Source organism: Dryobates pubescens, chromosome Z (assembly GCF_014839835.1).
Source record: "Dryobates pubescens isolate bDryPub1 chromosome Z, bDryPub1.pri, whole genome shotgun sequence".
Classification (NCBI taxonomy): Eukaryota; Metazoa; Chordata; class Aves; order Piciformes; family Picidae; genus Dryobates; species Dryobates pubescens.
In genome coordinates this window covers 63,132,633-63,156,504 of record NC_071657.1, presented here as the reverse complement: position 1 = coordinate 63,156,504, position 23,872 = coordinate 63,132,633, and the positions used below count along the sequence as shown (strand labels likewise).

At 38.6% G+C, this 23,872-nt stretch overlaps 1 protein-coding gene across 1 annotated transcript in view; it reads left to right on the top strand.

Annotated features, from left to right (window-relative positions):
• The window catches only part of CWC27 (CWC27 spliceosome associated cyclophilin), a 126,393-nt gene that overhangs the window by 90,312 nt on the left and 12,209 nt on the right, over window positions 1–23,872 (top strand). Inside the window, exons 12-13 of the mRNA XM_009907900.2 lie at window positions 9,059–9,168; window positions 12,467–12,570. Of these exons, the coding sequence (XP_009906202.1) occupies window positions 9,059–9,168; window positions 12,467–12,570 (214 nt within the window). The remainder of the gene's footprint in view (window positions 1–9,058; window positions 9,169–12,466; window positions 12,571–23,872) is intronic.

The window sequence follows — 23,872 nt, the reverse complement described above, 5'->3', positions numbered from 1 at the left end:
GCTGGGATTGTTTAGCCTGGAGAAGAGGAGGCTCAGGGGTGACCCCATTGTTCTCTGCAGCTCTCTGAAAGGTGGTTGTAGCCAGGGAGGGGTAGGTCTCTTCTCCCATGCAACCAGCACCAGAACAAGGGGACAGAGTCTCAAGCTGCGCCAGGGGAGGTTTAGACTTCAGGTGAGGAGTAAGTTCTTCACCGAGACAGTTGTTTGTCATTGGAATGGTCTGCCCTGGGAGGTGGTGGAGTCACCATCCCTGGAGGTGTTTAAGAGGGGATTGGACGTGGCACTTGGTGCCATGGTCTAGTCATGAGGTCTGTGGTGATAGGTTGGACTCAACGATCTTTGAGGTCTCTTCCAACCTTTGTGATACTGTGATCTTCTCCAGACTAAACAATCCCAGTTCCCTTAGCCGCTTCTGCTAAGACTTATTCTCTAGACCCTTCTCACCAGCTTTGTCGCCCTCCTCTGGATTCTGCTCCGGCAACTCAATGTCCTTCTTGTGGTGAGGAGCCTAAAACTGAGCACTGTGTTTGAGGTGCAGTTTCACCAGTACTGAGTGCAGTGGCACAATCACTTCCCTACTCCTGCTAGCTGCACTATTCCCGATACAGGCCAGGATGCTATTTGCCTTCTTGGCCACCTAAGCATGCTGCTGGGTTATGTTCAACTGTCTGTCAACCAACACCCCCAGATCCCTTTCTGCCAGGCACCTTTCCAGTCAGTCTGCCCCAAACCTGTAGCATTGCATGGGTCAGGTGTGACCCAAGTGCAGGACCCAACACTTGGCTCTACTCTGCCCTAAAGATGCCCTACCTAGAATTTTGCATCCAGTTCTAGGCTCCCCAATTCAAGAGGGACAGGGATCTACTTGAGAGTCCAACAGAGGGCTACAAGGATGATTAAGGGACTGGAGTACATGCCTAATGTGGAAAGGCTGAGAGACCTGGTGATTTTAGTCAAGAGAGGAGAAGACTCAGAGGGGATCTTATGAATGTATACCAGTATCTGAGTGCTGGGTGTCAGGAAGGGACAGCCTCTTCTCATTTGTGCCCTGCGATAGGACAAGGGGCAATGGATGTAAACTACAGCACAGGAAGTTCCACATCAACTTGAGGAAGAACTTGACTGTAAAGGTCACAGAGCACTGGAACAGGCTCCCTAGAGAGGTTGTGGAGTCTCCTTCTCTGGACACATTCAGACCTGTCCGGATGCATTCTTATGTGACCTGTGCTAGATTCTATGATCCTGCTCTGTCAGGGGGGTTGGACTCAAAGTTATCGCCAGAGGTCCCTTCCAACCCCTAATACACTGTGATCCTGTAACCTCAGCTCATTGATTCTGCCTGTCCAGATCTCTTTGCACAGTCTTCCTGCCATCAAGCAGAACAATGCTCCAACACAATTTAGTGTCATCTGCTGTCATGTAGTGATGCTTGAATAGTAATTTCAGAAGCAAAATTTCATTGAGCAAAGGTTTCTAAAGTTTCTTAATAATACTAATTGCCAAAACAGTGAAGAGTTGTAAACATGTTCAGGTTTTTATAACATTAGCATGGTCATTTATCTAAAATTTCACTTCAGTCTCTGTGTAACATCACCTCACTATATTGTACTTTATAATTGCTATGTTACCAAAATTTAAACAAAGACTGAGTATTTGCATTGGATCTTTGTAGGAGTATCGGAAGAACGTTTTTAAAAACCCATTAATTTATTAATCATCAAGAAACAAAAACGTCACTAAATGCTACATTCTAGCATGGGAAGTACTGGTTTGATAGAGGGAAGAAAAAGTATGCAAAGTATCGATACATTATGAGTTGTGTTGGAATGTTAGTATGAAGGAAAAATTTGCACACAAACTTCTATAACAAAGACATTTGGAAAGCCACACTAAGTGAAAGATACTCCAGGTTTGTAATAGAATGCAAACTGAACATGAATTTACGTTGCAATGTGGCTGTGATTCTTTGTTCATTGTTACAAAGGCATTAAATGTAGAAGCACAATTGTATTATTGCACTTGGTTGCAAGTTTACTGCCAAAAAAATATATTGAACAATTGGATACAAAAGGGGGGTGAGGAGGAAGAGAAACAAACAAAACCCCTCAAACTAGCAGAAGAGTAGCTGAATTATTAGGACATACTAGCTTAGGATGTCAGATGGAATGGTAGCATAATTAAAAATGGGAAGTGAAAGAAATTATGGATACCTTTGCTATGAAACAGCCATTTACAACTGAAGAAGAAACTTTAGAAACACTGTAGTTTGAAAACAATGAAATTGTAACAGCAGCAAAATTGTGTTGTACCTGACCAAGTAATTTTGCCCCATTTAAGCCCTTCCGCATCATTTTGCATTTAAGAAATTGCATATATTTAAAAGAAACTACTATTAGCAAACTAATTTATGTGTAGCAGGTGGTTATTCCATTGTTCTCTGCTGATCCTCTTGGGGAACATATGATGGAGAGTGAGTCATGATGTGCTCTATCAGGTATGTCTATGCAGATCGTGCAGACACTTGCACAGTGTCTGTCTATGCTCTGAGCTGGCTGCATTAGGAAATTCAGTAAGACCAGAAGACCAGAGTAAGGCTTATGTCATATTATATTTTTTGCAGGATCCTACTTTTTGCAGGATTTAGCAGAATGTTAATTAACAGGTGGCAGCACAACATATCCCTTTTACATCCATTGGCTGATCTTTATTGGTATTAATATTTCAAATTGTTTGCATATTGTTACATATTATGCCTACCTATTTATTTTCTTTATCCAGAGATTAATTAAGAAAGATTGGGGAGGGAGGAATTTAAATATTCGCATTGTTTCAAGAGGACAGAGGAAAGAAACCTAATTCCCTCCATACATGTTTGATTATAACCAGCCTTCTAGTTTGTGAATAAGATTGTTGAGTATGCCAGACTGCTGTCAAGACCTTTCTTTAAATAGGAGTTATTTTCTTCTGTGTGACATTTGCTGCAGTGATGCCAGAAATTACATCAAACACTATAATTTGAGTGCTGAATTATTTCAGCATTTTGAAGTACTTAATCAAATATTTGAAAAAGTTCTGTAGTGTAAATCTGTGAATATACTTGATTGAAATTTGCTTTAGACAAATACCATCTGACCAGTTGTTTAAATACATGTGGGTTTTAAACATTAGTAGTGTTTCAGAAGTAGTATTTTTTTTTCTTGTTAGAATGTTTTTTGTAAACTGTCTGATAATCTGTGGATGATGACATTTGTCAACATGAGAAAACAGAAAAGCTAGAGAGTACTGTATGAGCAGAGAAATGTAACAACTAATGTGAAACCCAACATTCAAGCATAAGAATTTTACTGAGGCATGAAATGTTTTGTGGTTTTAATTGTGGTATGGTAATCAGATGAAAAACCTCTCCAAATCTGTCAAGAATGCCAGTTTAAACTCGTGTTTATTGAGTTTTAAAGATTTAAGTCCAGTCTTAAATGGAAATATCATGAAAAAAATTAATTCCAAATTTAGTGGTTTGGAAATTACATAGCACAGATAAGTATGAATATTTTGCAGTATATACAGTATATCTGCATTGTATCAAAGCAGTCAGCTGGAACGTGTCACTTCTGTGAACCTCTGTTTTCTTCCACCATTTACATTTTTTTCCTCAAAAAAAAATATTCCTTATTCAGTCTCTTGCTTGCTAAATTGAATGCTTTTACTTCATGTCTCTGCAAAAGGAAAGAGAACAAAGAAAAATTCACTGTAAGACAGTTTTGATTTTAATAGTAATTAACCATGTCAGTTGCTAGTTAATTTAGTAGAAAATTAATCATGTTTTAGATTGGCACTGTGTGCCTAAAAGCTACCAAAGTGCAGAGAAGATTTGTGTGAATCTTGCTCTGCAACGTATTAAGGTTTACATTGTTTTGCAAATTATGGGCTCTACTCTTTAAAATAAATGTTTTGAAGCTCCCAGAATAACTTAACTGCTACAATTTTGTTTGAGTTGGCTAAGTGAACTATTAAGTTTGTTCTAGAACTGTTGATTTTTTCACTGTAGCAAACTGAAAATCCAATAATCAGTCCAATTCTGGAAGCTCATTCTTTAAGCAAATCTACTCAGATATTCACAGTTACTAAATATTTCCTGAGTATTACCTAATCCGTAAGCAAATAGTGGTCAGAGCTACAGTAACAGTAACTGAACAGTAGTTAAAGGAGCCAAAAATCCACAATTAGAATTAGTCCTAAATAAAAATATACTGGAGAGTATGTTATAAAATCTTCCAGTCATAGCTGTATTTCATGTTGTATTTTCTGTTATATTAATTTTTATACCTTTATAGTAAATTTGTGCTTTTATTTTCACAGACATAAATGTTAGTTCTCAAAAGTCTTTCTACTAAATTCTGGAAAAGTGTGTTGTTTGGTTTATGTATTAATTATAGAAAGCAACTTTGTGTTCTCCATCCGTCACTTCTGATAAAAAATCCATTTTAATTCAATAAATATTAATATAGAATAGGGTGGCTTTGAGTTGCGAGGGACCTTAAAGATCACCTAGTTCTATCCCTGCTGCCATGGTCAGAGACACCTCCCACTGGACTGGATTGCTTACAGACTCATCCTATGTGGTCTTACATACTTCCACGTATGAGGCATCCACAGCTTCTCTGGGCAACCAGTTCTAGTGCCTCACCACCATCATAATAAAGAACTTCTTCCTAATATGTAATCTTTATAGACCGGCTTTACTTTAACACTACAAACACAGCTTCCAGGCCAAGACGTAAGCAGGCAAAGTCATTTGTTACGTTTTACAGCAATGTTATATACTCTATCAGAAGGCATGTGTATCACATCTTAATTTGTTATTTTCTACTGACATGCATGTAATTAAGGCATACAATAGGTTAAAATAACAAAACAATATTCTAACACATACAACCAAATTCTACCAAGTTTCACCCTTCAGTTACAAGATGTTTACATTCTTTTCTAAGTCAGAGACCAAACATAGCTGTTCCAAAGCAATCCAAAAACAACCCTTCTCCTACAGAAGGCTGCTTACCATGTCTTCCCAGAGCCTTCTCATCTCCAGGCTGAAAGACCCAACGTCCTCAGGCTGTCGTCACAGGACAGGTGCTCCAGCCCTCTAATCATTTTTGTGGCCCTCCTCTGGACCCTCTCAAACAGGTCCGTGTCTGTTTTGGGGCTTCAGAGCTGGATGCAGGACTCCTGGTAGGGTCTTTCATGCAGTGGAAGATAAAATTCAGTCGTGGTTTCTGAAATAGAGCATGTCTGATGCAGTTTTTGTTAGGAGTGTTTATTATACTGTTAAATTTGCCAGAATTAAGCTTAAAACTAAGAAGCTTTCTCTTCTGCTCCACTTCCTATTTAGAGATTAATCCAAACCCATCACAATTGGCACTCAGTTTTGTCCAATACTTTCAGATCAAGTTCTTGTGTCTTGTATTTCTGCAGTTTCATAGTTAAAAACTGACAAAATTTGAACTGTTCCTGATTTAACTGTGAACAAAATGATCTCTTCTGTATTTTTTTTAAATCACTTTTTTCCTTTCTGGTTTAAAAACTTCAGAATCAACTCCTCAGTTTCAGTCCATCGCTGGAAACCATGTCTTAGAAACAAAGTTTTAGTTTAGATTACACCATCAAGTTGGCATCTGTTACTCCTTAAAGGAGTAGTTCAGGATAGAAGAATCCATCAGGAAAAGAATAAATTACTTAAATGCTGAAGTTTTTGTCACAATAAGATGAAGGCTCTCTTGGCAGTACCTCAGACTGTCTGAGGTAAGTAGCAGTGTACTTATACTTCGTACTACTTCAACAGATTTTTGTATTTCCTTTAAGGTATGATGGGGGGGGCGGTGTTAATGGGTTCCCTCCCCCCCCCCATCTTCCTTACTGACAGCAACTTTTTCAAAACAAGGAGAAAGGTCTTTGAAGCTATTTACACTTTGTGATGATGTCTAGGGCAGAAGTGTGCAAGACCCCTATAACTGAAGCTAGCATCATCTGCATCCTGCTGTGTTTAATAGGGCATTTAATTGTTATTTCACTGCTGTACATTCATGCCATGTTTCATTAATTTTTCACTGAATAAATCCTTTTAGATTAAGAAGTTTGGAATGATCCTTACACTTTAGTAGGATGAGCAAGCTGGACCTAAGTTTGTCAAGAGTGATGTGAAGGTAATGTCTGTCTTACAGTGTTGTGGCACCACTGAAAAGAGACTGGCACCTTCATCTTGACACCCACCCCTCAATTTATAGATATAAGTAAGATCCCCTCTCAGCTTTCTTTTCTCAAGATTAAACTGCCCTAGGTCTCTCAGTCTTTCTTCATTGAAGAGACATTTAAGTCCCTTAATCATCCTTGTAGCTCTCCATTGGACTCTCTCCAGCCGATCCCTGTCTCTTAAATTGGAGAGCCCAAAATGAGACAGTTTTCCAGGTGTGGTCTCATCAGAGCAGAATACAGGGAGAGGAGAACCTCCCTGGAACTGCTGGACACACTTTTCTTAACGCCCTCCAGGATACCATTAGCTCTCTTGGCCACAAAGGCACGTTGCTGTCCCATGGAGAACTTTCTGTCTACTAGGACTTCGAAGTATTTCTCCATGCAGCTGCTTTCCAGCACACAAGTTTTTATACACTCCATTGCATGCGTTTATTCATGCACATATGAAATAAGTTTATCAAATAATTGCTACTTACCAAAATGAATATTTTATTTGTACTGAAAAACAGACACTGAGGTTTTGAAATTATAGAAGTTTTCAGAGTTTTTAAAGTATGCTTAAAAACTACTTGGGGGCTCTTGAAGATTCTTTCTGTAGTATTACTTGCTTTTAATGTGAGTTTGTAAGTACAATGTCCTTAAGTCATTTTAATGAAAGATGAAGAAATATAATGCATGCAAGTATGTAACTGTTTTGGTTGACTCACTCTGAAATTAATTCAGGTGGATCTGATTATCATAAAAAAAAGATTTTTCTAGGAGGCAGAGAGAATGAAGTTGATGATTAGAAAACCTCTGACAGACAAAGACCCAAGAAAATAATTATCTCAAGAGAAGGCTGAAACCAAAATTTAAAATATTTGTATTAACAGTAGGTGGCATCCATATGAGTGTGATAAACACAGGCACTCAACTACAGGGAAATTTAAAATATTTGTATGAGAATTATAATTGAGTTGCACTAGATTAAACTAGTATCTTTGTCAAAAGATATGCATGACTAAGGATGGCATCTTTAAATTTAGACTATGTATATCAACATTTAAGTGTTTATGCTGATCTAGACACTGTCTTTTTTGTATGTTTTCAAGAACACTTTTCCGTTCTTTTGCTTGTCATTGGGTAATTTCAAAGCCAATCTATAGATAAATATCACTTTAGAAGTTGTTTCCTGTAAGTAAAATAGTGGATTTCCAATTCAAGTTGTGTATCTAGAAGCAAAATGTCAGTAAAACAAGACAATATGTTGTTTCCACACAGGCAGCAAATTAGACTGGATACATGCATTTACATAAAAACCAGTGTTTTTTCTTCACAAGGGGTTGGTCTTGAATTAAGAATGAGATTTTATTAGTAGAAGAGGCTGATGTAATAGGGAGAAAGATGGAGCTGAGCAATTATGATTTGTAGTTTTATAATGTGCTTTGTTATTCTCTCAGTTATTCTGATATTATCCCACATTAGATTTTATGGCAGATTTAAATCCATTTGTTCAGCTGTTTAATCATCCTCAATGTCTGTATATATGCATTTAATATTTTTTTGGTCATTGGAAGGTGGCTTTTTCTGTCTTACTAACACCTGTAGTCCTCTGTTCTTCATTATGACCAACATTTCAACTAGAAAACAGGGAAAAAAAAATTTCTGAATGCTATTGTGCATATTTGATTGTTTTCCTTAATAATATTTAAATGCATACATGCAACATGTAAGTTAGGACAAAAAGGAAATAAGAGATTTTATTTGGAGAAATACAGAAACAACTATTTTATATGTAGATATACACATTTCCACTCATTATGAAATCATGTGTTTATGAACTTTATAGGAAACTTTAAATGAGAGAAATTTAGTTTGAAATCAGAAATTTTCTCTGCATAGCTGTTAGCAATCATCTGCAAAAAAAATATATATATCGTGTTTGATTTAGATTTTCTATTCGTAAGGCTGTGTGTACTGACATTCATTGGAACCATTTTCTCTGTACATATTTTATGTTCAGCATTTGCAATGGACCTGTGCAGGTTTTCCTCTTTTGTTCTTCATCAGGAATAGCAAAAATATAAATATGTATTAATAAATTTTAAATACACTAAACCTGTCTGTGAAATGCCCTAACTCAAGAGGAATAAAATATGAAAGGATAGTGTTAATCAATTTTCAAATTGAGTTTTTATCCTGTTAGTTTATTGGTTTGTAGTAGTCCTGGATATTCTGCAGAGAAGAAACTGTTAAAAAAAAAAAAGACAGAAGAGAGTAGTCCAGATAATACTTCATTACTACAAAGTTTTTTTCCTGATTGTCCTGATTGTCTATGTAAACTAAATATCGGGGAGGGGGGGTTCCATGTTGCAAGATCAAGGATTCTTTGGCCTAAGAAACAGGGAAAATGTCTTTACAGACAATATTTGTCTGTCTGTCTATTCTATAACAGTCACAGAACATTAACGCACAAAACAGTTTAGCTGTTCCAAGAACATCCTCAGAAATTAAGGTAAACTTGTTACAGGAATTTCAATAGCTTTCGTTTGTCTTCTTAAAACATCAGAATTTTTATTTCTGTTGCCATGCTGTCCCTGACTCCATAGTAAAATAAAACTGAAAAATTTTGGAATTAACCTGCCTGGTACAGTGTTGTGTTTTTCATTTTAAAAAGTAGCAAATCATTCTGTTTGCTGAGAAAGCAATACAACTGAAACATTCAGTGAAAGTGTTTTCCTTGATATTCCAGGAATTACACATATTCTCCAAAATTACACTAAATCATAAAATCAAGATTTAATTTTTTTAAACAATATGTTTCCTTACTTAGTGGAGGAACCTGCTCCAAACAGTGTTGTTGAAGAATATCTTCAGGAGAAGAGAAAATACGAAGACAAGAGGAAGCAGCAGCCAAAGAAAGGGATTTCTCGTGAAGATCAGGTAATAGTTGGAGAACCTGGGGGAAAAAAATTCCAGAAAAAGTTCTGAATGTGTTTCCTTCTTCATTTGTGCAAAACCTCAGTTTTAAAATACATTGTTTCATTTTCCATTAAAAGTGTCTTATTATTTGTAAAAATAAATACGTACTCTATCTCATATTTTTAATTACCCAGATAGACAGGTAAATGAGGTTTCCATGTGTATTTGAAACCGCTACCAGTTTAGTCAACAAAATCATCCAAAATGCAGAGGTATCTTTGACACTATTTACAAGACTTTGCATTTCTCTACAGTGCTTTCTTTGTCTCTGCAGCTTGCATTAAGATAAGACTGTGACAGAAGTTTGCATACTTGGGATCTGTTCAAGCTGGGATTTTTAACACGTTAAGTTATAGAAATTAGAATACAATACAATTAACCAGGTTGGAAAAGACCTTCAAGATCATCAAGTCCAACCTATCATCCAACACCATCTAATCAACTGAACCATGGTACCAAGTGCCTCATGCAGTCTCTTCTTAAACACTTCCAGTGATGGAGACTCCACCACCTCCGTGGGCAGCCCATTCCAATGGCCAATCACTCTTTCTGTGAAGAACTTCTTCCTAACATCCAGCCTAATCCTTCCCTGGCACAGCTTGAGACTGTCCTCTTGTTCTGATGCTGCCTGCCTGGGAGAAGAGACCAACCCCCACCTGGCTACAAACTCCCTTCTGGTAGTTGTGGACAGCAATAAGATCTGTCCTGAGCCTCCCCTTCTCCAGTCTAAGAAACCCCAGCTCCCTCAGCCTCTTCTCGTAGGACTTGTGCTCCAGACCCCTCACAAGCTTTGTTGCCCTTCTCTGGACATGTTCCAGCAGGCCAACATCTTTCCTAAACTGAGGGTCCCAGAACTGGACACAGGACTCAAGGTGTGGCCTAACCAGTGCTGAGTACAGGGGCTTCTGCTGGCCACACTGTTCCTGATCCAGGCCAGGATGGCATTGGCCTTCTTGGCCAGCTGGGCACACTGCTGGCTCATGTTCAGCCTACTATCAACCAGTACCCCCAGGTCCCTTTCCTCCTGGCTGCTCTCCAGCCACTCTGACCCCATCCTCTAGCACTGCATGGGGTTGTTGTGGCCAATGTGTAGAACCCAGCACTTACATATGTTATCCATACCTTTTGGTGTTGTGAAACAAACACAAGTTGTTTTTAACTGTACTGTAAAAAGAATACATAATGAAAATAGTTAGGATGTATATAGACTTTAGTATGCAAATAAAAGCAAAGTAAACTTTAACATAAATACTTGAAGCCATTAAATATATGAAACAGCCTATGTGGTGAAAAATATTGTTAGCTTAAAATCTGTGCAGTACCTCAGATACATTGGTTTATAAATACATGTGAATTTGGCTGCAAAGGTGTTCATGTTCAACTGCTGAAGTTAGAAGAGACTGGAAACAAGGATTACTAACTTCAGAGTAGGGGATGGCAAAGCTTTATACATGTGGCAAGCTGATACAGATCTAAACTAAGAAGTTTATTCACACTTTGTACATTTGAAAGCCCAATAACTGCGAATCAATAAGTACTAAAGCTCTGTTGATGATGTAGGTCAAGAGACATAAAACCAGTTGTGATGAATTAATATTAGCTCTATCCTGGACATCATACAAAAACAAGACAACAAGGATGTGTATTTTTGTAGATCTCAATTTTTATTTGTGTAACTCTGCTGGCAACTATTCAAAAGTAATGAATCCATTTTAGTTGTGCAGAGCCTTGCATCCCCCTTACCTGGTCCTATAGGACTATGCCATTGTCCATCCCCTGTAGAAGAGTTAAAGAAGGGGAAAGTATGTCTCCTTACAGTACTAGACATTGGAAGTCCTAAGCTTTAAATTCTACAAGGATCAATTTATAACATTTGATCCATAATATGGCATATAATCACTCCCTGCCAAATTGCCTACTAAGATATTTCAAGGTTATTCGTATCATCAAATCTATTCACAGGAATGCTGGCACCAGAGGAAGTTAAACAAGACACAAGGAATTTGGCTTTGATTGGTCACAATTTCATGTAAAAAGTTTGTTTGTATTCTTCTGAAGGCCAAGGCAGAGGTTTGCTGTCTCATATGTTTGTTTGCAATAGTATGGAAAACTGTAGAACTTGAATGATATGCCTAAATACTCTCCCACCTAAAACAGAAGATTGAAGACTAAATAAAATAAAGGGGGGAGGGGGGGGAGGGGGGAGAGAGAGAAAAGAAAAACCAAAATGTGACACTGGTAGTGCTAAAATACGTTTTTGAAAGAATTCAAAAGCCAGGAATCTCCTAAAGTTAAGTTTGCTCCCAGAAGGGAATTTGATTCCAGTGAACACTACTGGTATTTCCTATTTCTGTTTTCTATTCTTGTTTAGTTTTTATACTTTTAAATTTGAAAGCCTTAGCCAAACAAAGCCAAACAGTCATAAAGAGGTGTTTTACCACATAGGTGGCCAACCTATCACTTACAGATCAAATGTAGCCTGCCACATAATTCAGTCAAGAGTTTGTTCCCTGATATTTTCCTTTCCAGGAATATCATGAATATCAGCAAGAAATAAGGTGTGATCTGTGCAGGTTATTATTATGATCTGCCCTTTTGTTTGAAAAGTCCCCATGAGAAGGCACACAATTCTGGTACAATCAAAACCTCTTTCCATATGATCAGAAATAATACCTGCAGTGCAATCTTCAGGTGTCACTTGAGATAGATGATTTCATTTTAGCTGAATGACCTGAATGTCTGCTGGAGGACAAAATACCAAATAGAAGTCAGTATGAGCTTAATGTATGCAGCATAAGGATCTCTATCAGTAGAATTAATTAAGCTGTTTCATTGGAGCATTTGAGTAAAAAACTTTGAATTTTTTTCAATGTCTGCATAATTTAAAGGTTCAACAAAGTATTTAAACTTCAATAAAACTGAGTCTTCAAAGCTTAAATGATCTGTACTTTATACACTGAATTGCCAATGCAAAACAGTAAAATTTGTTGCCATCAGTGAGCTGTTTTATTCTGTAAGTAGCCAGAAGCTTTTGTTCCTTCAATATGCATTTTGATCTCACAGGCTGGCTGTACAACTGCTTTCACACCGTCAGGGCCCACTGCTTGCTCCTGCTGCCTCAACATTGCTTGCTCACTTTTCTTAATCTCTTGAAGGACATTCTTAATGCATTGTTGCTCTCTTGTTTAAAGATGTTGTACTTATATGTTACTATGTATAAATATTTACAACTTTGCTAATGCCATGCATTTAATTTCAGACACTGGCATTGCTGGACCAATTTAAATCAAAGTTAACCCAAGCAATTGAAGAAACTCCTGAACATGAGGCCTCAGAACCTGAAGTAGATAATGATGAAGGATGGTGAGTTCTTTGTATTTGAATTCCTGTGTTTACTACTAGTAGTCCTACAACACTAATATAGTCTTACTGCTAAGCATAGATTTAAGGAGTATCAGAAACACCACATGCAAACACATCTTGCAGCAGCAGGAGTCAGTTAAAATGCACTGGATTAACAATCTGGAAGAAAAGGCAGGAGAGTAGAAGACATTGTGCATTGTGAAGATTCAAGTCCTACTATAACTTTTTGTTGTGTATGGTAAGTGTTTTAAAGATTGGTGGATGAGATGAAGGTAGACTGATAGACTTTACTGAATTGTAAGGTGACTCTAAGGAAGAGGGGTGGAAGTGGGTTGGTACTAGAATTGGTAAAGCACTGCAAAAGTTATGGCCTCAACATCTCCCAGTCAAGAAATCAGGGAACTATCAACCAGTCATCCTCTCCTCCATCCCTGGAAAAATGGTGGAGGGGCTCCTTCTGGAGGGCATCTCACGTGACTAACCTGATAGCATTCTGTGATGCCATAACTGAATGGGTAGATTCAAGGAGACCAGTGAATGTGGTCTACCTTGCCCTTGACACCGTCTCCCATGATAGCCTAGTGAGCAAGCTCAGGAAGTGTGGGATGGAAGAGCAGACAATGAGGTGGATTAGGAACTGGTTACAAGATAGAGTTCAAAGAGTGGTGATCAATGGTGCCAAATCCTGGAGAGCTGTAACTAATGGAATCCCCCAGAGATTGGTGCTAGGACTGGTGCTGTTCAATATCTTCATCAATGACATTGATGAGAGAGCAGAGTGTCTGCTCAGCATGTTTTCTGATGACACCAAATTGGGAGGCTTGGCTGATACAGCTGAAGGCTTTGTGGCCTTCGAGACTTGGACAGACTGGAGAGCTGGGCAGAGGGGAGCCAAATGAGTTCATCAAGGACAAGTGCAGAGTCCTGCATCTGGGGAGGAATAATAAACTGCACCAGTACAGGTTAGGAGGTGATCTGCTGGAGAGCAGCCCTGTGGAGAAGGACCTGGGAGTCCTGGTAAATAACAAGTTATCCATGGGACAGACTGGCCCTTGTGGCCAAGAAGGCCAGTGGGATCCAGGGGTGTATTAGAAGAGTGTGTCCAGCAGATCGATGGAGGTTCTCCTCCCCCTCTACTCTGACCTGGTGAGACCTCATCTTGGGTACTGTGTTCAGTTTTGGGCTCCCCAGTTTAAGAGGGACAGTGATCTGCTGGAGAGGGTCCAGCAGAGGGCAATGAGGATGATCAGGGGACTAGAACACGTGCCTTATGAGGAGAGGCTGAGGGACTTAGGGCTTTTTAGTCTGGAGAAGAGAAGACTTAGAGGGGATTGAATAAATGTATATAAATATCTGAGGGCTGGGTGTCAAGAGGGTGGGGACAGGCTCTTCTCACTTGCTCCCTGTGATAGGACAAGGAGCAATGGATGTAAGCTGCAGCACAGGAGGTTCCACCTCAATACAAGGGGGAACTTCTTTACTGTAAGGGTCACAGAGCACTGGAACAGGCTCCCCAGAGGGGTTGTGGAGTCTCCTTCTCTGGAGACTTTCAAGGCCTGTCTGGATGCATTCTTCTGACCTGAGCAAGATTGTATTATCCTGCTCTGGCAGGGGGGTTGTTGTTCCACCCCCTGACATCCTGTGATCCTGTGAATCAGCTTCCACTATGTTATGTCCATCTTCCATCCAAAGAACCTATCTTAGGTAGGGAAGGGGATAAAAATCACTATGATTAGAAGTCCTGGAATGCAGTCTTTTAGGTGGTAACAAAGTTATCTATGTTAAATGGGGGGGAAAGGCAAATAAAAGGTACAGCAAAAATGTTTTGTAAGGGCATGCCTTTTTTTTTGTAAGGCAAAGCACAGATAGCTGGTCAAATAAAATAGCCTGTCTCTGCCTACAACTTTTTACTTAAGACATAGAATAATATAAAACTACACAAAACACTAATAATTAATGTAATATTATTAATACTAAGGCACTGTAAATGTCCTTTACAGATTGATGAGACATCAAGGCACTTGAACGTGTCCAGAGAAGGGCAACAAGGCTGGGGAGAGGCCTTGAGCACAAGCCCTATGAGGAGAGGCTGAGGGAGCTGGGATTGTTTAGCCTGGAGAAGAGGAGGCTCAGGGGTGACCTCATTGCCCTCTACAACTACCTGAAAGGTGGTTGTAGACAGGAAGGGGTTGGTCTCTTCTCCTAGGCAACCAGCACCAGAACAAGGGGACACAGTCTCAAGCTGCACCAGGAGAAGTTTAGGCTCGAGGTGTTCTTCACTGAGCGAGTCATTCGTCATTGGAATGGGCTGCCCAGGGAGGTGGTGGAGTCACCATCCCTGGAGGTGTTCAAGAGGAGATTGGATGTGGCACATGGTGCCATGGTGTAGTCATGAGGTCTGTGGTGACAGGTTGGACTCGATGATCCTCGAGGTCTCTTCCAACCTTAGTGATACTGTGATACTGTGAATTTACTTTTAAAGCAAAAATAAATTCTTTAATTTACATGTTACACAAATTTGCTGTAAACACATACAGTACTAACAAAGCTATGAAGTCTGTAACAGGTTTTTAATGATTTTTAGAATCTCATGGAAGCATCAAATTCCATGTTTTGGGATAACAGTTTAAATTCTCAGTATCTTTCTTGGAATATTTGAGATAACTATAGTGACTACATTTGAAAATTCTTACCAGTCATCTCCTGAAAAGACAATAAGTCTACTTTATTTGATATTTATAAAATATAATTAATTTATTGCATATGCATGTATGATATACATAAATTATGTGATTACTGCAGGCCATTTTATAGGTCATGGTTGCCATTTTTATGGGAAGTGAAAGCCTGCCAGTATGCGTTGCTCTACTGTCAGGGCATGTTATCTGAGGCAAAATGATTGCCTCTAAGACATTTTTATGTATCCACATGAGTGGCCACACATTGAGGTATAATTTTCATTTTCTGTCAAGATACAATCCATTACCAACTTGTTATGTTTTCTTTTATTTGGCAAACTTCTCTCTGCATATTTGGCTGAGCTGCTGTATTGGCATGAAGCATAGCAGACGTTTGGGCACTTTTCAGCAGTATTTTACTTTTTATGCAAGAAAAAAAGAAGAAATACGACTCTATTGTAAACAGTGTGTATGGTGTTTGGTAATTATTACCAGATTTGACTGTCTAAGAAGGCATCTGAGGAAGTATTGTGAAGAGAGATGAAAAGAAATGCATAACACTAAGTTTTAACATGAAATACCAGAATCTTTGCTGAGATATTCTGTTGCAAAATCTGTTGCTATATGAGAACAATTATATATATATATGTGTGTGTGTATGTCCACAGCAATAAAAATCCAGTTTCCCCTACAGATTTCAAAAGTATAAAAATAAACATGGTATGTACTGCCAGAAAAGGCACTGATAATAATAAAAGTGTCTGCAAACAAGTAGACACATTTTACAGCATCTGGGTGCCTCTGGAAGACATGCTTGATCTTAGTTCTTTCATATTATTGTCCCTGTTGTTCCACACTTAGAACTGTGCTTAATATTTTTCTTTTAATGATTTCTCAGGTAACAGTACTATTTGGTCATTAATTTTACTTCACGTGCTTACAGTCCAAAAAAAGATATGTGACATATGTTAGATATGTGACTTCATTCTTCTCTTTCAAAATGGTTGCACAGAGTGCAGTGGAGGTGGGTAGACATAGGTAGGCAGAACTCAGTCACTGATTCTGGGCTTAAATGCTTACTCAAGAAGACAAAATGTGGATGAGATCCATACAAGAGCTGTGAGTCGTCCTCTGCTTACAAAAATCAGATATGCCACAGCAGAAGACCCAGATGAAACAGTGAATCTATTCAATACTTCCCATCTGGATTACTGGATAGTCGTGAATTTTGAAATTAAAAGACTGCAGGCTATGCCCTAAACAATGCTGCTCCCTGGCTTGTTTGGGACGTAGACTGCTGTGTACATGTAGTTGTGTGCATGTGAAACCAGTCAGGTTGTTGGGACACTTCAAGGCTCTGGTTATGATATCAAGTAGTTACAGCTGTAATAAACCCCAAATTTCAGTCCAGAAAGCATTATAGCAGCTATGGATAATGAAACTGATGAAGCATATCCTGTGAACACAGAAGTATTTTCCATACACCTACAGGAGAAAAAAAAATCAGATGCAGTCAGGTATATTAAAAAAAAGATTGTTCTAGCTAATGTGTGCAAAATATTTGTCTTCAAATAGGATGAGTGATACTTAGTACTCTGAAACACCCTCCCATCAAGTAATTCTAAGAGTTCTGCATCATTCATCTGCCTTTCAGAGCATGAAGACTGAGACTAGATACAATACTCAGCTGTTGAGTGGAATTAGTTTGTCTTTTTTTTTTAAATGCCTGTCTTCTCATCCTCTGTAATTCTAAAACAAAAATCTTATCTTACTTGCCCATACTGAAACTCAGCCATTGCACTTTCTGAATCATGTCCTTTTCTTCATACTATGACTCGTTTGCCAAAATAACATAAATTCTAAATACCCCAATAAACTTTCAAAATGCTTTTCTCAAAATTTCATATTATATGTACATTCTGTAATCATATTCTTCTTCATTTAAGTCCTAGGTGGAAGTGAGCCAGCCAACCCTACCACATAAAGCTTTTCATTTTGACATTAAACTATGGCTGCCTCCTCGTAAAAAGAGGGCTCTCCAGCTGAATTTTCACCAGCCTTAACATCCTTATGAATGATAAGAAATAGATACCTACATTTTTCCAGATGGAATATTGGTCTTTGTAGGAAGGAACAGATTCCCTACTGTGAATATCCACCTGTCACTTCCTTAACCAAAATTCTGCACTGCCTTCTTCTTTTCTCTCTCTGATCTTTGAAAACAAGCAGAGACTTCCTGAAATTGCTAGATTTATTGACATACTGAAGTATTTATTTTCCTATGAGAAAATTTCTAATCCTGACGATTGTTGAGCTGATAGAATCTCCAACAGAAAAGAACCCAATGTTTCCCTTCTTTAAAGCTGGTGCCATTCCTGAATTTGAAGCTTGATTGTCATGTGACCCAAAACTCGAAAGGACTAGCACTCCATAACACTGAAGAAACAAATACATTGTGTGCTTAACCAAATAAGATTACAGTACCTTATAAAACCTGGATGACACATAGGTTAGCAAATCACAGTGACTGTTTTTTTTTCAGAGTGAAAAAGTATGACCATCCATTTACTTCTAAACTACAGTCATAGTTGCAGTATAAAATAGCTAATAGGCAGCAGATACTAGAATAGCAGCAAAAGGTATTGGTATATGAACATTACCTGGAGGCAATATTCTGTTCTTGCTTATAAACCAAGTCCCAGTAAGTATAGTTTGTGGTTTTATATTACAGAATCACAGAATTATTGACGCTGGAATAGACCTCTGAGATCATCAAATCCAGGCTATGAACTAATGCCACCACATCAACTAGACCATGTCTCTTAAGTGCCACATCCAGTCTTTCCTTAAACACCTCCAGGGACAGTGACTCCACCACCTCCCAGGGCAGTCCACTCCAGTGTCTAATTACTCTTTCTGTGAAAAAGTGCTTCCTAACATCCAATCTGAACTTCCCCTGGTGCAGCTTCAGGCCATGAGCCCCAGGGAGGCAGCAGACTTCCCTGTGGGATGGGTCTGGTCAACAAACAGACCCCCCTGTTCCCCTCAGAAGAGTCACCTACTATTGTTCCTTCTTCTGTTTGGAACTGATGGAAGATGTCCAATTCATCCTGCTGGACCATCAATACTCAGTGTGGAAACAGTAATATTAATATGTGAAAGTGGTTCCTTACCACATGAACATGATTATGCAAAGTGCATTTGAAATATTGTTGCCACTAGGGAACCAGCCAGAGTTTGTGTCATCCTAGTTAGAGGAGTTCAGTCTGTTATTAATCTCATCAGTTCACAAGTTGGGGCTGCAAGCCCAGCAAATTTTCCTTCATTCTGCATTTGGCTGGAATGTTAAGATTTTTTTTTTCTTCTGTATGGAGATCTCACCACTGTCCTCTATCTGCTCTAAGTAATGCTCTCTACAGCTATTCAGAATTTGACTATGACTGCCTGCATGCTACGTAGTTCATTTAATTAATAGCACCTGATGCCAGTGTTACGTAACGGAACACTGCAGCGTCTCTTGGGTGAAATTTAAAGTGCTGGATGTGAACTACAAAGCTTCTTAATCTTTAAAAGAGATCAGCTTTTTCCTTCCCCGTGGAATGCTGTCATAACTGTAACTAAGCGACAAATGTAAATGAGACAATCACTTAAGTATTTTTGGGAGGATGTCTAGACTCTGAAGCTTTGCTCTTTCTTTTTATAAAAGCATCAATCCATTCAGCTTTCAGATATACTGTATGACAAGAAAGAATGAGTAAAATGGGAATTTGGAATTACATTTTTCAGTGTAAAATTCTTATGGTTAGCTACCTTGGTTGAATCAGAGGTATTCTAAATGTTAGATAATTTGAGGGAAAGGAAAAACAGGCATTTTTGTAGATTAAAGTGAGTAAGACAATGCCTGAAAATATCTTTCAATCCTTGCAGTCAAAAGGCACTGCGCATTGCACAAGAGTAAAGGTCTTCCATCTCAAACAAAAATGCATTTCAGATCTTGCTTACTATATTGTTTCCTGGTTTAGTTGGGGATGTCCCTGCTCACTGCAGGGGAGCTGGACAAGACAGCTTTTGAGGGTCCCTTCTAACCAGACAGATTCTGCGCTTTTGTGATTTTTTTTCATAATCATGTTGTGTAAGTACTAATGTGGGCAGGACTGTCAGTTATTTGTAACAAGCTTCTTTTAATACAGCAAGGACTAAAAACAATTCAAGTGGGAACTTAATGCCATTGTTCACTTAAATAGACTAAAATCTTATAGGTCTTACAAGGCTTTTAAAGATACCTTCTTGGTCACAGAATATATTGACTTGCACAGTGACACATTAAATAGATCCCATCACATGATTATGTCAGAAAGTAAGAGGAATAGGTCTGGTTTAATTTATTGCCTCTGTGAATAAAAACCTCACTGAAATTCAGTGCTAGCCATTTCAAATGTAGCCTAGACTATGTATGTCAAATTCTGTAATCTGTTTCCAGTTCTGCCACTGAGGGCAGTTAAACACCAGGACAACACTGAGTGTTAATGCTAAACCTTTTCTGCCAGGATGTTCATAGCACTTTAACTGAATATTTTTTTATCCAGTTTGTAGAGAGAGTTGTATTTTACTCCAGAACAAATAAAAACTAAATATTTATATTCTCTGTCTAGTGTCAATAATTACATCCTTTATCATCTTTAAAAACTGCTTTTGCTGAGTATACAAGGAAGATGTCTCTTGGAATATTTAGTATTGGTTTCAGTGGAAAATCTGGAGCTGTTAGAATTGGGAACACACAGTATTTCATTTACTTTTTATGCTCCCACTAAAAAGCTCTGTGGCTGAAAGACAGTTATTTCAGTCTATAAAAAAGTGTCGAGACACAACCTTTCCAATGTGTGTTGTAGAGAGTAGGCTAGAACTGGTTTGGGGTTTTTACACTGAAATTCTAATTTCAGAATTGGGTAAATGTTGAAGTTAGCCAAACTGACCACATCTGGAATATTGTGTACAGTTCTGGGCTCCCTGGCCCAAGAGAGATGGGGAACTACTGGAGAGAGTTCAGTGGAGAGCTGTGTGGATGTTTAAGGGACTAGAGCATCTTTCTTACAAGAAAGGACTCAGAGACCTGAGGCTGTTCAGTTTGGAGAAGAGAAGGATGAGAGGGAACCTTACCAATGTCTACAAATATCTGAAGGGTGACTGTCAGGAGGATGAAGCTAGTCTCTTTTCAGGGATACTCAGTGACAGGATGAAGGGCAATGGATGTAAACTCAATCAGAGGAAATTCCACCACAACAGGAGAAGAAACTTTTTTTGCTGTAAGGGTGACAGAGCAGTGGAACAGGCTGCCCAGAGAGGTTATGGAGTCTCTTGGTTCCATGGTTTAGTTGATTGGGTAGTGTTGGATGATAGGTTGGACACGATGATCTCGAAGGTCTCTTCCAACCTGGTCTATTCTATTCTATTCTATTCTATTCTATTCTATTCTATTCTATTCTATTCTATTCTATTCCTTTTCTAGAGGTCTTCAAAACCTGCCTGGATGTGTTCATGTGTGTCCTGCCCTAAGTGATTCTGCTTTGCAGAGTGATTGGACTCAAGGATCTCTGGAGTTCCCTTCCAACCCCTAGCATTCTATGATTCTGGGATTTCATTTACATTACATACTAAATCACAATGACTACTGTTAGTATCTGCTCCACATACATTTGATAATGTCTTATTCATTTTTTTCAAGGCTTTTCTATTTAATACATCATCTGTTCAGTTCTTCTGGATAAAACCCTAAAAATGTCAATTACATTTCTTTCACCAGCCTATCTTTATACATATTTTTTAAGATGCAGTCTCTTTCTTTGCTATAATACGTCAGACTGAAGATTATGAAATTCGTCTTCCTCGTGATTAGCACCAGTCTCTGCAGATTCAGTTTTAGAAGCTTAGCTATGACAAACACAGTAAGCTCCTGAAAACTAAACAGCAGTCTTTTTCACATGCCAATGCTAGCTTGTGGAAGGAAAGAAGTGCTGCTGTAATTTATGCCAGTGAGGCACAAAGATGGATTAAAGCCATGTTTGCTCCCCTCCTCCCACTGAGACGTGAGCCAATGTTCCTACACTAGTCTGGAAAAACTGGCTCTATATTCAGTCTCTCCTGCTAAGGCCATTGATTTACTCAACTACATTTTTAAAGAGTTGACAAAATACTTACTTGATTGTTACAAAGCATAACTGAATGCCAGAGATCTGTATTAGAAACACATTGGAAAGAGGGCTATCTTTTCTATTTGGCAAAAAATGTTAAAAAAAAAAAAGAAAGAAAAGTGTTTGTCTGGGTTTTAGTATTGGCACTAACATTTAAAGGAAGATGGGGGGGGTGGAATCTTCCTCTGTCAGTCTTTTTTTTTTCTTCTACTTTTCTGTCCACTGCACCATGTACATCAGCTTTTGATACGTAAAGGTAGCTGCTAGCCCACTGCTTCAGTCAGTAATTTTTTATTAATGAGTTATGCTTCTGCTGAAGTTACATATTTATTGCTTCTAGCTGTTCAGCATGCTTGAGAAACCTAGGGCATTTGGGGTGAGTTTCTTGTTTGTTTATTTTTTGTTAATTCATCCATTTCTTATATTCATTTGGACTAAGCATCTGGGCCTGGAATTGACTTCTGTGTGATTTAAATTCAGAGATGATCCATGCTTTACTCGAGGTGTATCTGGTATTACATTTACTGTCTGGAAATTTTACATTTTATTTATTGTCAGCAAATTAGTGAAGTGTGAATAATAGTCTTTAAATCTTCAATAGCTTAGCTCAAGCTTCCTGCATATTTACACACTTTTTCAAGCACCCCAACTTCAAGTCCTTTGATCATAGAATCATAGAATCAATAAGGTTGGAAAAGATCTCAAAGATCATCAAGTCCAACCTGTCACCCAAGACCTCACGACTACTAAACCATATGTTTAAACACTAAGGACATATTTGGAAGAGACACCGGGGAGATGGGAGGAGATGATAGATGGATGAAAATAACCAGAGAATGTTGAATGTTATGAAAATCTGAGTAATTTTGTGTTAGGAATTTTCTCCTCTCCTTCCCCTCACCTCAACTCTGTGCTCTGGTGATAGGATGATGCCTGACTATTAAGTTGGGGAGGCAGTTTGCAGACTTCTGGAATATCAGATATTGTACAAGCTACTGCCAGAGACAGGGTGCTAGACTGGGTGGTTCATTGGTCTATTACTGCCATGTCCCTATAGAAAATACTGTGTAAAGTTTCTCTACACTAGTACACCGTCTCAAACAACATCTGGAACTTGCTTTATAGTCTTCCATACCAATCTACTCAACCAGGAGATGTTGTCTGTTTAAAGCAACCAGCTTCTTAAGCTTAGTACTATCTTGAATAATGGAAGTATACTCTATCAATTTAGTCTCTACCAAGAATAGAATAGAATAGAATAGACCAGACCAGGTTGGAAGAGACCTTCAAGATCATCATGTCCAACCTATCAACCAATCCAACCCACCTAAACAACTAAACTATGGCACCAAGCACCCCATCAAGTCTCCTCCTGAACACCTCCAATGATGGTGACTCCACCACCTCCCCGGGCAGCCCATTCCAATGGGCAATCACACTCTCTGTGTAGAACTTCCTCCTAACATCCAACCTAAACCTCCCCTGGTGCAGCCTGAGACTGTGTCCTCTTGTTCTGGTACTGGCTGCCTGAGAGAAGAGACCAACATCCGTCTGTCTACAACCTCCCTTCAGGTAGTTGTAGAGAGTAATAAGGTCACCCCTGAGTCTTCTCTTCTCCAGGCTAAGGAACCCCAGCTCCCTCAGCCTCTCCTCATAGGGCTTGTGTTCCAAACCCCTCACCAACTTTGTTGCCCTTCTCTGGGCACGTTCCAGCAAGTCAACATCCTTCCTAAACTGAGGGGCTCGGAACTGGACATAGTTTGCTTTCTTGTTAGCTTGGCAAAATTTAAATGTCTTTGGCGGGGGGTTAACCTGAGTATCCCATACTTAGTGAAAATATTAGTTTCTTATTATTTTTGCAGTGAATTTTTTGAGATTGAGCATATATCATTTGAATAGAAAATCTCCAAAAAGTGGTATGTTAGAAATATATGCAGAGGTTCTTTTCTAATCATATTGTGCTGTACACCCACACCAAGAGAAAATATAAACAATCAATTCTTTGGCCTGCAAAAGACTCACAACTTGCTGGTTATTCTGAACAGATTAAACCAATTTCTTCACCCTCCCGTATTTGCAATACAATTTCAAAGGGCTAGGCAGAGTTAACAGAAGTGTACAGTCTAACTTTTTGTGCACATTTTTATCAATTTTGTTTGCTTAAAATTAGGGAGAATTTTGCTTGCTGCAAGAGCAGCAATTAATATGGTACCTCCATTGTTAATAGCTGAATGCTTAAACATTGTAGGTTATAATAGTATTCCATTCATCTGAAAGCTAGAGAATACCACTTTTGGATCATGCAGAAATGAAATAAACCTCAGGAAAGTGGTTAGGGATGGGAGTATTTACAGCAACAGTGAAATCTTGAATTTCAGTCTAAAATCTGAGCTCTGTACCATATTCACTAATTTATATTAAAACAGTGCTATTTTG